The sequence below is a fragment of the Ricinus communis genome, chromosome 8, assembly GCF_019578655.1.
Source record: "Ricinus communis isolate WT05 ecotype wild-type chromosome 8, ASM1957865v1, whole genome shotgun sequence".
NCBI classification, from domain to species: domain Eukaryota; kingdom Viridiplantae; phylum Streptophyta; class Magnoliopsida; order Malpighiales; family Euphorbiaceae; genus Ricinus; species Ricinus communis.
Window position 1 is genome coordinate 16,196,665 of NC_063263.1, and position 15,532 is coordinate 16,212,196.

The 15,532-nt window shown below is 25.8% G+C and overlaps 1 protein-coding gene across 1 annotated transcript; it reads right to left on the reverse strand.

Annotated features, from left to right (window-relative positions):
* Positions 1-926: 926 nt before the first annotated feature.
* On the reverse strand, positions 927-1,956 carry LOC125370993. The gene has a single exon (XM_048378623.1). The coding sequence runs from the start codon at positions 1,799-1,801 to the stop codon at positions 1,280-1,282; it is 522 nt and encodes a 173-aa protein (XP_048234580.1). The 5' UTR covers positions 1,802-1,956; the 3' UTR covers positions 927-1,279.
* Positions 1,957-15,532: the final 13,576 nt, after the last annotated feature.

The window sequence follows — 15,532 nt, forward strand, 5'->3', positions numbered from 1 at the left end:
CAACCTATAATATACCCTGAAATTTTTATTACTTGTATAAAAATTTCTCATATAATATTTGTTTAATTAAGCGAGATTACCCTTAACATCATGAGGTTTCTTTCAATTGTAGAGTATGCATATATTAACTCATTTATCGAACTCAACATTCTCCAAGTTAAACTCTGGCGATATATATATTAATTCTGTATATCATCTGAGTAGCCACATTTTATTTAAATGCATTCATCGTTAAGGAGGAAAAGGAAGAACTCGTAAGACCAAGCTCGAGCAATTTGAAAGAAAGTGACCTTGTGTGGACGAGATGTTATGTACATTCTCAAAAATAGAACTTGGTTCTTGGAGTAATGACTCTATATTCATACATCCAAAATGAAAATTCTCGAGGACTTGATATCAATCATGACTCACTAAATTTAGTAGCATTGCCCATTGCTTGGGCATGTCATGAAAATCTCAGTGTACCCAACTTAAGCCGAAATCAGAAAATCACTCTAAAAGTCTACACCTTTGCAAACCCACAAAGTAGCCATTGGAAGTTCTCTTTTTCTTTTAAAAGATTTGGAAGTTTGCTATCACTAGCGGCACATAAAATGTACCAACTCTTTATTCAAAGTAAGAGGGGTACAATTAAAAGGTAATAAGTAAAATGAATTATTTTTCAGAAAGGGGGTCACTATCCATGATTATAGACTTGTGCTTTTCTTAATTCACACCAACCCCACCCAACATTAAACCCCAACTCCACCAATTATTGAACCTTCGTCGTCCCCAAATTGCCCCCAGAAATCTCTTTCGCCAAGACCTCCTCCCATTTGTGACTTCCAAACGCAATCATTAACATTCGAAATTACAAAAAAAAAATAAAAAAAAACAAGCAAAACAAACAAAATAAAGTAAGAAAATATGGTAAAAATCAAACAAAATAAATAAATAAAGAGTAGCTTAATTTCCTCTGCAATTTCTAATACAATCTCGAAGAAACAAGTTAGCATATCACAAGCGTGAAAGTGATATTCTTTGACACACAATAGTCACCAAAATTTAAAAATAAAAAAACCCCCCAAAGAAGAAAAGAACTAAAATTTATATATATGTAAAAGAAAAAAGAATTTACCACTCAACTCTAAAAAGAACCAAAAAAAAAAAAAAAAGGAAGAAGACCTGTAGTAGTAATGATAAATTCCTCTTCAATCTTTAGTGATTTGCTGTTATTTTCTTGATGTTTATGCCCCTGCTAAGAAGGAAATGACAACAAGAACCCTAAACTTGATAGTATTTAATCTTGAAACCCAGTTTTTTCCCAAATTGCATTTCTAACCCTACTCAGATCTCTTCCTTTCAAAGTCCTTCCTACTCCTTCATGTACCGAAAAAGAAGCGATTCTCGTCCGAGCCATTTGTCTCGCCAAAAACTCATGTGGCGGCACCCTAACTCCTCCTCCGTCAAAGTAATCCTCGCCGTCCACATCATCATCGTCATCACCGCCATCATCGACGTCTCTCCTTCGATTCTCTCTGTACTCATCTTTCAATATCTTTGACCAGTCCGGTATGTTCACCGGGAGTGAAGATGCCGTTCCACCGGCGGCGGAGGCTCTACTCGATGTTGTGGTTGATTTCTTTGAAATTCGTGAACTCGGTTTGCGAAACTCGGGTGAGTTAGAACGAGTTGTAACTGAGTTACCGTATATGTCTGACTCGTCGAGTTCGAATGTCGCGTCGTGCGCGAGTGGCCCGTGATGATCGCTTGATAAAAATCGATAGTTTTGTCGCGCAAAGTAGCTCTTACTTGTTGCCATTGAATTTTTCTTAAAAGAATCTTTTTAGTTTCTGTGTTTTTTCTTTCTCTTGTTTATGTAGGAATGAGTTTTGAAGAAGAAGAAGAAGGAGAAGGGTGTGTTTGGGGATTTGGGTTTCATTCAAAATGAGGGAACTGATCTGCTTTTATAAAGGTTTTTGGGTATATAATATGGATAAGGCTGGCTATTTAGTTCTAATTAGTTTTAGAATTATTTCTCTGTAACTTCTTATGCAATTACCAAACACACCTTTATAAGTTTTGTCGAATTGCCACGTCGGAAATTACTTATTTCCATAAAGAAATTGAGATAAATGAAGATGCACAAGTCTTATCCAGTGTTTTTGTTTGTTTTTAGTTGGTTGCACATCATTGATTTTTTTTTAGTTGACAAACGACATACCATTTTTTTACGAAACCGAGAAAGAAATTTTCCCTCGTTAATTTGTTCTTTTCTGCTTATAGAAAATTATTTAATATTTGTACAGGGACCCATAGATTTATTTACAAAATTTTATTAATTCTTTAGATGATTAAATTAATTTAGTTATTTAGCATTTTAGTTATAATTATATTATCATATTAACTAATAAGTTAGATTTTTAATCTTTAAAAATAGTATATTAATGTCAATTACATATTTAATTGAATAAGTAATAAATTAAAATATTAAAATAAATAATAATGAATGGCAAAAGATATTATATGAGAGAAATAAATAGAAATTTTTTTATAAATAAGTATGCAAATATTTATCATTTATTACAATAAAATAAATATTAAGATGATACTGTAGAGTTATTGTATACTTTATAAAGGGAAAAAATTTAATTTACTATTTATTTATACTCATGGCTTGTTTGGTTTAGCTGATCAATACAGCTAATAGCTAATAAATTAAATCGTTTTGTAAAATTTTATTAGCAGTTGCTGTTAGTATGTTAAATGACTATTGACAGTATAATTTATCGTTAAATATATTATTTTATTTTATTCAATTATACAAATTAATAAAAATAACTTATAATAATTAAAATATTATAGTTAATTTAATTATAGTTCAATTGTATCTATTATTAAAAATACTAATGAAATTTATTTTAAGAGTAAAAATTTAAATTTAAATTCCATTAATAAAATTATATCTTAATTATTTAACTATTAAGAATAATTTCAAATTAGTAGTTATTTATTATAAAATATAAAAATTAAATTGTATGAAATTAACTTAATTAATAAGTTTTAATAAGAATAATTGTGTCTAAATAAATAAATTAATTAAGTAAGCTATCAGTTGATAAAAAAAACCTCTAAAATATAAGCTGATATAATCAACAGTTGATTGATTGAGGCTAAATCGGTCGTTGGTATTATTTCTTAAGTCTTAACTAAATGTTTTAATATAGATGTCCGGTGTCAAAACAGTTATCAATTTGCATCAAACCTCTAAACTAAATACATTCTCAATCTTAGAGCATTTTGCCTAATTAATCATAAGACAAATATATATAATAATTAAATTTATTAATATAGATTTATGTATATTGCTAGGTGCATATTAGCTTGTAATAATAATAACTACAATAGTGGTGCTCTAATTAAATTATATTAACTCTAGTATTTCTAATATAAATTTCAATTGCATGGATGAATATGGATTCAAATGATATGAAGGTAAATAATATATTTTAGGTTTATTAATTTTTCAGTTTTGTTCTATTGAGTTTTTTAATTTTTAATTTATTTTATGAAGTTTTTTATTTTTATCTTTGCTTTAATAAAGGATTCGGAGTGTTTAATAAAAATATAAATAAAAGTATAATAGCTCAATAAAATAAATATAAGTTTCATAAAAAAATATATTTAAGAAGTCATTAATCAAAGTAAAAATAAAAATACAAGAATTTAATTGAACAAAATAACAATTCAAACAAATTTGAATGCTTAATGCCTAGATTGAGTACAATGTATTTGTGTCTATATTTATATATTAAAAATATCATTACAAATAAAAGTAAATAAAAAAAATAGTAGTGATATGTAAAATATATTCATAATAAGTATTAAACTTGTATTTTTATATGATATAAATATGTTTATTTCTTCTTAAAAATAAGTATATATGTTATAGAAGTTTTATATATTAATTTATTATTATCAATATATAGCGTAAGTTATACATAGTATATACAGCCTTTGACTTAATAATTCTATCATGAAGTCATTAAATAATAATTTTAAAATAACTTACATGATTTAAATAATAATTTGGACATTTTTCACTATATTTTAATTTTTTAAAAGTAATTATCAACCTTCCATATAATTATGCTTATTCAAAAATAGTATTAACGATCAAATATATTTATCTTATTTTATTTTTTATAATAACGAATTAAATAGTTAATATTCATTTGCAATACTCGTGAATAAAAAAAACTAATATATATAAGTGAAATATAATTCTTGATACATATGACGATGATATTTGATATGAGGTAATAATATTGACACATAAATATAATAATATTGCGTAATTTTATGTTCATATTTTAATAACTAATAAAATATATTTTTTAATTAAAAAATAATCCTAATTATAGAAAATATATTTATATTTTTAATATTCTACTAACTTGTGGTCTAATCATACGTTACTGAGCTATCGATATTATTTTGATGAATTTGTAGAATTTAAATTTGATATATTATTTTTAGAATTAGTCTTATATATATATATATATATATATATATATATATATATATATTATTAAAATAATATTAAATTAAATACATAAACTAAAACTCATGAAAGGTAAATTTGATAATATATTGTATAAAATAAAATTTTTGTTATTAATTTGTGAAATAAATATTAATTATTATGTAAATTACTAATTTAATAAATAATTTTTAGGATTAAAATTTATTATTTAATTAACTTATTAGTTAATATGTTTTGTTTTAAAATTTAAATTTTTTATTTAATTAGAAAAATAGCATATTAATTAATTTATAGTTGTAATAATTGACATAAAAATAATGATATATAATAAAATATAAGAGTATATATTAATATAATGTCTATGTGTGAAATAGAGTATACATGTCATATATATATATATATATATATATATATATATATATATATATAACTACTCTTATAATTTATGATCTTAAAAGATGATATATTTATTAATAGCTTTAGTATTTATTACATATATAATTAATAGATCAATTAATGAATTATTTTAACATGATTCGTATATTTATTATATGAATATAATTTTAAAATATAATTTTTTACATATAATTTCAAATATTAAGATTTCAGGAAAATGTTTATAAATTTATTTTACAATATTATATATAATAAAAGGAATAAGGACAGTCATAAAAATGCAAACTCTATGTGTGCTACATTTTAGCTGCTATATCTGTTTCACGAAAATATGAGAAATAATTTAATTTGTTTTTATGGGTAATTTGGTTTGTGCTTGATTACTACTATAAATTATATATAGCAATGGGTTTTGATTTCATTATGATGGGTTTTGATTTCATTATTATTAAAAAAATGATTTGCATTTGATTTGTAATTTGAAATGGTTAATAACAAATAAAAGATGAAGCAATCCGAGATTAGTAATATGTATAAACATATGCACATAATAACCCTAATTTTCTTTACACTTACATGTATAAAGTAAGAACTTTGTTCTTCATAATATTCTTAATTTCTTTAATATATTGATAACGTTCGATGTAGTTAATAAATAAAAAGGGCATATTACTAATTATTCATAATTGTTTAGTAAATATGATAATAGGGTAGGAGTTAAAAGGATTAGAAAACTATTCCAATCAACTTTAGGATACTTATATACTTGTTTTTTACATGTATAATTTAAGATGATACGTAACTTTATAATCTATGTAATTGGAAGTTATGGTTGTTTAAACTAAAACCACTTTGAATTTGTAGCTATATAATACTATATACTTTCAGAGTCTTTTATACTACCAACTCCACTTATACTAAGGCATAATTATTGATAATTTTATAATTTAAAATTTTAGTTTAAAATATTTTGTTCTGATTATAAATAGATTATGTTATAAAAATAATTATATTTAACTATTACTTTACTTTAATAACATTAAAATTTAATAGTTATAAAAATTATAAAAATAAAAAGTATATAATAAATTAGTGAAATTATATAATTATTAAACTTTCATTATATTTAGTGAATCTTATAAAAAATTTGACATATATATATATATATATATATATATATATATATATATATATATATATATATATATATATATATAGATAAGTTATTAATTAGAGTAATCAATGTTATTAATAGTAATCCGTTATTTTTTCAGCGAGTAATAAAAATATATATTTTTAGAATAATTTATTTTGGATTCGACTAGCCTTTTTGTAGGTATTTTTAATTATTTCATCTTTTGAATCTATTTATTTCAAATACAAAAAGAAAATAAAAATGACTCCGGCTCTGAATTCTTCTTAATTACCAGAACATTATAAATATTAGGTACTTTTTTGTAGGTATAAAATTTTTACATATTTTATATATAAATAATAAATAAGTTATTAAGTGGGTAATTAATCTTATTAATAGTAACCCATTATTTTTTTGAGCAAGTAATAAAAATTTGCATTTTTAGTATATTATTTTAGATTCAATTAGTATTTGTGTAAGTACTTTTAATTATTTCATCTTTTAAATCTATTTATTTCAAATATAAAAAGAAAAAAATGACTCCGATTCTGAATTCTTCTTAACTATCAGAACATTATAAATATTACGTATTTTTTTATGAAAGAATACGTTCGGCATCTGTCCAATTATTTGAAAGATGCATTCCGAAGTTATTATTTTCAAGTGTGAAAACTTTCGAACTAAAAATAGTAAAATTATACTTTAAATATATAGTTTATTTTTAATTTATAATATAAGTATGTTTGGTTAATGTTAATAATTTTATCACTATTTCTTTAAAATTTCTTTATTAGACTTGTATAGATGAATTCCAACCATGTTATGATATTTGATTTTGATTTCTTGATATTAAAGTTAATTTAGATATCGTTATTCACATTACTATTTTTTACCAATTCAACTGATTTTTAAATATTATTATTTATCAATTCAACTCATTTTTTTATATTAATTTTTGAGTGATGTGGAAAGAGTAATTAGGAAAGAAGAAAAGAGTAAACTGAAGCGACCAGGTTTTATGTGCAAGTATGGTGCACTGGACCATCATTTTCACATAGTCGCCGCGTCAAATAAGAAAATAAAATTGAAACAGTAACGTAAAGAACTAGCTGCCTGCTACTAGTGGACAAAAACAGGGGCATTTTGGGAAACATAAGAATGGTCGAAACAATATTGTACTGCTAGTTACGATTTTGTCGTGACGCGGCAGGGGAAGGGGAAGGGTCATCTGATCTGACCTGGTTCTAGAAAAGAGGACAAAAGTGGTCCTGTTTAGACGACCAATGATCTTGGCACGTGTCCTCTCTTTTCTATCAATACACACGTGGCTTCCTCTTGTTTCTTTGGGCGAGCGCGGGTGTGAATTGCACGTGAAGTGGGGTCCCCCGCTTAAGATCTAGCCCGTCCTTCTAGCCAGCTGGACTCTGCTCCTGTCCTCTCAAATGCGACACCCCAAAATCTCTCCAAAATATCGTATCTTTCGTTAACTAAATTTCTTTATTCATTAAAAGCTAATTAGCCTCACTTCATAAACCAAAAGCAAGGATGGGAGCAGTAATTCAGTTAGAGGGTGTTTGGCGTAGCTTTTAAAGAGCAACTATTAATGTGTTTAATTAATTTTATTAACAGTAATTAATTTTTTCATTTTATTATAATGTTATCATTTAGTAGTTGATTTGAATTAAAAATATATTTATAGCATTAATTCTAAAAAAAATTAATAAATAATTTTATCATTTTATGAATTTTTAAATTCTTTTATATTTATTTTAATATAAAAATAAAATAGAAAAAAATAATATGATATTAGATATATGAAAATAAGTAATTAATTTTTTATTTAAAAAGGTGATAATTATAATAGGATCAGCTCCACTTAATAAGGGGTTCGTTTTTATTTTTTGCTAGAAGCTCCGTTTATTTATTATGCAAGGGTTACCACTATATAATTATAAATATTCTTAGTTTAATTTTTTAATCCAAAAGATAATATATATAGTAACAATTTAATTAATAATAAATTTAATAAATATATCATTATATAATGAGATTACTTTATAATTCATTAGTTAATATAATAAAAAATTCAGATAAATTTATATCCAGAGCTAGGGCAGCTAACAGAGGGAAAGAAAAAAATAATAATAGGAAACATTAAACTAATTAAAATATTAAATTAAAAATTATTTGATTAAAAAAGTAATTAATTATTTAATATATTAATAAATTATTTCAGAATTACTTATTTAAAAATTAACATATCAATTAATACATTAATTTTTAAAAAATATTATTAATATACGCCCCTTTTATTTTAAATATACAATAAGATTTTTTATGTATAATATATTTGAATACAGTATTCTTTATTTTAATAAAATATACAAGTACAAATAATACTTTTATTATAAAAAGAAATAAGAAATATATAATTTTTGAGAGTACAAGAGGCTAGGCATCGGCGGAGGGTTTTTATGAGATGAGTGGGAAGGTTAAAAAGGAGAATGATGCTTTACTGTGAAAGGAAAATTTATTATTGTGAAAGTTCTGAGTCTTGTGCAGCTTTAAAAAGAAAATGTGGAGAGTCAAGATAATGATAAAAGTGATTCAAGAAAAACAATGGAAATTGGAATAATGAGTTCATGATCCTGAAATTCCATTCATAATAAGGAATATTTAATTGGGTGGTTGCCATAGCTTCCATTACCAATCTAACAATGACATTTCAAGGTGTTTTATCTTTATAATATCTCATATTATTAATATATATATTCTTTGTCCTCAGAAAAATATCAAAAAATAAAGGTTCATATTTGTGACTCTAAAAAGTGGAGAGGGAGAGAGAGAGAGAGAGAGAGAGCATAATAAAGAGATGCAAGTCCGTTAAATGCTATTCTTTTTCTATACATAAAAAAAGAAAATTATTAAAACAGAAGGATCCACCTTTATATTTTATTCTCACTTTGATATCGATATTGCGTATAGATAATATTCAAATGCATATGTAAATATCACTGGCCAATAGCAATCGCGGAGCCATGATTTATTCTCAGTGCGACAAAATTATAAATTATGATGAGATAATTAATTAATTTGAATCCCCCAAAGTATCTTATGGAACAATAATGTGTAAATTTTTCAGTGAGGAAATAATACCTGGCTTCAATATGGTATGCTTATATAAGTTTTCACAATAAATGTATATAGAAAAATTAAATATAATCTTAAATGACTTATTCATTCTTAGGGTATTTTTAATGGTTTTCTTTTAGTTTAAAAAATATAAATTTTATAATAAAAAATATTTAAATATAAAGAGTAAAAGAATTGTTTTAAGTCCAATACTCTTTATAGTTTATTATTTATTTTAATTTATTTTTCAGATGAATTATCTAAAATTTTCTCTTTTTAATTAATTAAAAAAGATATATTAGTTAACAAAAATATATAAAAAAAATTATAGTGCATTTATTAAACTTGAAATGGAGGTGGAGAGCCAAACCAATTCCTCACTTTATGTCTAAAAATAGAGAATGTACCAGAATTATATTTTGTGGAATCCACGTGTTTGAAATTATTCTAGTGCAATTCAATTTAGGATTTCACAACTCAAAATTTTCAATTTATTTCGTAATCAGATGATTATTAAAGATTTTAATAAAATATTCTTGATAAAGAATGAATAAAAGACTCCACAAATGATTCTTTAAAATAAATAATTATACATAACATTTTGATTCCAATATGTATATAAAGTGTGGATTATAAATGTTATTAGAATATTTCCAACGCCCTATTTATATATGTCAAACTCTTTATTTTAAAGAGTTATATTATAAAATGATACTCTAATATACTATTATTTTTTAAATATAAAGTAAATAGTCAATTTATATTTTTCTATGTAGAAAGCCAAACTTAACTCTTTATTCTGTATTTAATAAATGTATTACAAATTTTTTAAAATAAATTGTCACGACCCGATATGTGGACCTGTGACCGACACTAGGGAATGGGTAGGCATAAGGCCACCGAATCCCGTAGTAAGCCTGATACTCATTAACTTAATTAAATCTCATATAATATTACTGATGCCACAATATATCTTAACCATTAAACTCTACATATTTAATTAGGTTTGCTTGAAGAAATATGCAAGTCTCAGAACTATAATAATTTACAACTGACAAATCTATTATTTCTACAGCGGAGAATCTAAGAATTTTACAAGTTAACATACCAAACCAATTACATCACCCGATGATGAAGGAGTCGGGTTGCTAGATAAGAGCCGCCGGAAGACTAACAATCACAAATCTGAAAAACAGTCAAATTAAGACTGTCAGTCTCGAAAGTAACTTAAAATCATATATCCAAGGAAAAACAGTTACAAATACTTAAATAACACATTTATTTAATTTAAAATAAATACTAAGTCATGCAAAAATAAACGTGTCATGTCATGCTTAAAAAAAATAATTTTCACACACTACGGGACGGAGTACCTCAGCAGAACCCTAATCCCGACAATGAACATCTCGACTCTCTCTCATTTTAACAGAACTAGCGCCTAGAGAGCGAGGCTCGACCAAGGTCCTTAAATCCAGTTCAGACACTTAATTATCACTAATACTCTTAGCCTTTCGGCTCTCTTACTTCAATAAAACTGACGTCCAGAGAGTGAAGCTCTACCAGGGTCCTTAACTCTAGTATGGTCACTTAGGTTTCCAAATAAGTCGGCATCCAGAGAGCAATGCTTGACCGGACTTTACTCCGGCACACTCACTCTACTCAGCTCAGAGAGCAATGCTCGACCAGGATAAACCCTAAATTTACCTTTTTTAAATTTACCATTTTACCCATTTTCTATCACTCTCGGATTTATACCGATGCACTCATCAAAATAGTATGTTTTACTGCCGTCCCATCCCGAGTCATCAGGCAATAATAAATTTAGTGATAAAAACATGATATATATGAATAGTAATCAAAGAGCATGATATATATGAATAGTAATTAAATAAATAATTCAAGCTTGCAATCAATTAATCACAATAGCTATTTAAAATTTATGCATGACACATGCATAAAAGATATATGACTTTAACTCACAGCTTTGACGACCTCCTAGCTTTACTCCGATGCCTCGGGTGGAGCTAGCTGAACTGACGGATTTATCTAATCATGAAAAAATAATTTATCAATAACGGTGAAACAGTTGACAATTAACCCTGGATTTAGATTTCTAGGACTCACAGTCTAAAAATCTCGACTCGGGTAAATTCTACCGAAAATTCGGCAGAACCTCTCCTATAATACAGACATTTACCCCCCGTAAATCGGGTCCAGGACCTGCTAGAAAATACTTCAAATATTCAACAATTCATTTTAACGAGAGTTGGGTCCCAAGACTTCACTATTTTCCCGACTCTGCCACACATCATAAAACACGATCTTAAGCAAGCACTCCGACAAAAAAAAAATTTTAACACACAATATCGCTAATGCTCAACACAATTCAATAAACATATAATTTACCAAAGAATTTTAAAATCAGTGGGCCAGAGAAAATTACCGAGACGATTCATCGCTCGATCGACTCGCCTCCAGCCGCCGGAGTCCGATCGACGATCCAAACGCACCAACGGACTCGAAATGACGCGTTGATGACGATCCCTGCTTCCGATTTTTCGATCCGACCCCCGATCATCCGGAGTAATTTACAGACGATCTCGGCCGTTGATTTGCAAACAGAGTCTGATCGCCACGAAACCGGTGCCATTGCGAAGCTTGAGCTCAGGAGAGTCCGGATATGTCCTCTGATCGACCAAAGCTTGTTGGAAAAGCCAGAAAATGCACCTGCCACCCACTTTCTCTCTCCACCGCGAACTTCCAATTCCGCCCACCATTGGTGTCGCCGCTGCCGCCAAAATGAAGTCCAAGCTGAGGGGAGTCGATTGCCACTCGACTCAGCCGCCAACTTCGCCGGAAATGCCATGAACGACGCCGACAACCGCCATCTTCCTTGCATTTTCACGTCGTACTGGCTGCCGCCATGGTCTTTGCGTACGCGCCGCAAGATCACGCCGCCTCGGGACCCGAACACCACCTACTGACGACACTCTCTCCTCCTACTTCCCCCATCCCCTCCTTTCTTCTTTTCTTTTCCTTTTTCTCTATATCAAAGAAGGGTCCTGACTTTTCTTTCTTACCATTTGGTCCCTCAACTTTTTTAATTACAACTATCTTATCCTAAAAATTTCCAATTGACCCTTAAACTTTTTTTTTAGATTTTCAATTAAGCCCCTAACTATTTAATTTGAACCAAATTAGAATTATTGAAAATACACAATTACATATTTACCATTGCTTTTAAATATAAAATTACCAAAAAGCCCTTGCCGACATATTTAATTACAAAAATACCAAACATACAAATTTTCATTATAACCCCATATTAATAAAATTATACCTTTAATCCTTATTCCAAATTAACTTTCTAATTTAATCCTAACACACAATTAATCTAATTAATCAATTTGCTAAATGCTTTCCAATTAAAATTTAATACCATTAGCTAATTAAAATGCATTTATAAAATATCTTTTACAAATTCTTCCATAATTCTCAAATACAGAATTTAATTTATATATATTCATTTAGGAAAAAAATTGAATAATAAAAAATATAATTTATTTCTCAAATAATTTACTTAATTAACTCCTTAAAAATCAAACTAGTTGGATATAGCCATTTAAATCATTCCAATTTAAACCAAATAAAATAAAGTAAAATTAATTTAAATAAAAGTTAATTTATTAATTATTATTATTAATATTATCTTTATTAAAGTGAAATTCCGGATATTACATAAATATAAAAAGATCTATTGAGTTTAAATAAAATATTTTATTTTTATAGTTAGATATTTTTAAAATATTTTTTATTATAAAAATTATACTTTTTAAAATAAACAACATATTGTGAATGCTTTTACGATTGTTAAATGAAATTTATTCACTTAACCTCTATTTGTTTGGAGGAAAGGAAAATGTTATCTATTTCATTATTTGGTGAATGAACAAAAAGATATAACGCCCGGTAAAATGCATAAAAAATAGGAGATTTATAGTAAATGAGACGTCTTCATAAACTTAGTTAATTCTTTTGCCCCAAATTCTTTTTATTTAAATCTATCTTTCAAAAGAAGAAAAGAAAGAAAAAATAAACTTATTTAAATGAACATCAATAAATGTTCTGTCTAGGGGAGAGGGATAAAATAAACTTATTTAAATGAACATCATTAATTCCCTTAAAGCTGTTGCGAATCCGATGCTTCTACTCTGATTAAGGGAGACTTTTCATTTACATTAAAGATTTCGATTTCACATTTTTGAGTTAGAACCACAACTACGAATGTCACATTTAACTCCCATCCCATTTTCTTTTTATTTTTCTATAGAAATCTTGAATTTTTGAAAAATAAAAAGTACAAATTGATTAATAATAAAAATAAAAATTACTATAATCAGAAAATACGAATAAAATATTATTAAACTAGTAAAAATTTGTGTTTATATTCTTCAATTGACAAAGCTATTTTAATTATAATTCAATAATTTATGCACTTCACTCGGTAGTTATTTTAGACCACAAATCGACTCTTTGATCTCTGACTGAGTTCGATTGCAAGAACATTAATAAAAAAATTCTTACTATCATTATTGCAGCTCCATTAAACTTTATAAATATATCCATAAAAAGATATTCAAATCTCATAAAAAATATAATCAAAATATACACAGTAAAGAAAATAACAAAATTTAATAATAATAAAGAAAAAAATTAAATTAAAAGATCCGTATTCATTGATTAAAATAGAATGAAATAAAAAAAATGACCTTTTAGATTTGCGATGGCTAAAAGAAAAAAGATAAAGGTGAAAAATAATACGAAAGAAAAGAGTAAAGAGAACTTTAGGTGAGAGAAAGATAAAATGGATACTAATTCAATCCAATTTTCACTCCTGCACGTTTTTATATGTGTTGGCTCCTATTTGATTGTACACAAATTATGTTTTGATTTTGCACTTATGACTTCTAATCAATCGTTAATGAGGTTTTAAATACTTTTCAACAACAATATACTTAAATATTCTATTAAATGGTTATAAATGACTATAAAATTGAATAAAAAATATTTAAAAAAGTTTAATTGCATAAAAAAAATATAAAAAAATTATTTCTAAAAATTATTTATTGGTTGTCCTTTTCTTGCTTTTCTTCTTTCTTATCTCCTGTATTTCCGTAACTTCCACCGAGGATAAAAAAGAATATTATAGCTTTAAATCAATTGTCCATGCAACACGTGTATCATAAGGCTAAATCTCAAAATTGTCATAGAGAGGGTTTTAAATAACTTTTAATTTGAATCTCATTTCCTCCGACTGAGGAATTAAACTACTATATAAAATAATCGTGGTTCACCAATTTTTTTAAAATAATTATAAATAAATTATTTTATTATAAATTAGGTCTAATGTTGGACCGGCTTATTAATTATTTATAGCTAAAAAGTATGGTGTAAATAATATGTTAATTTTTCAATTGCAGTATTGGTTAAATAGTAATGGAGTATAATAAATAATATGTTAAACTACTATGTTAATTATTTTTCAATTTTATTTTATCATTTTATTTAAATAAGTGTGATAAATTATATAATATTTATAAAAGGATAATTTAATTATATATTTTTTATAATTAAATCTATTAAATATTATTTTAATTTAAATAAAATATTTAAAAAACTATAATTAGTATGAAATATAGGGAGTATGTTATTGCCATAAAAAGAATTATAAAAACATTAATTGAATCACATAATAGATATTTGTATTTGGAACAATTTAGGAGTAAATATATATATATATTTGGATTGAGTAATTATTTTACATATAAATAAATAAAATAGCAAACACCCAGAGAGTGTATCGAGATAATTTTATACCAAATTATGGTATTTAAAGATAATAATCACTTGATATTATGGCAAATGGCATCGCATATGATAACTTTTGTTTTGTTTTTATTTAACTTTTTTATAAATCAACTTCATATGCCAACAATTTCAAAAGTTTTGATGTTGATAAGACATCGTGAATCATTAAGAACCCAATCTTTGATTCCAAAACAATCCAACAACAGATTATATATATATATATATATAATGTAAGTGTAACATATTCTTTGCTTTAACATACCACGATCTGAGTAAAAAAAAAAAAAGATTTTAATAATAATTAGTTGTTAATTATTATTATTATTATTATTTTAATTTTATAAATATAATTTAATACAATTTCAATATTTAATAGTAATTGGTAATATTTAAAATAATAAATTGACTATTTGTTTATATTTCTTTTATTTTCTAAATTTTCAAATATTATTAATATAACAATTTAAAAATATTTA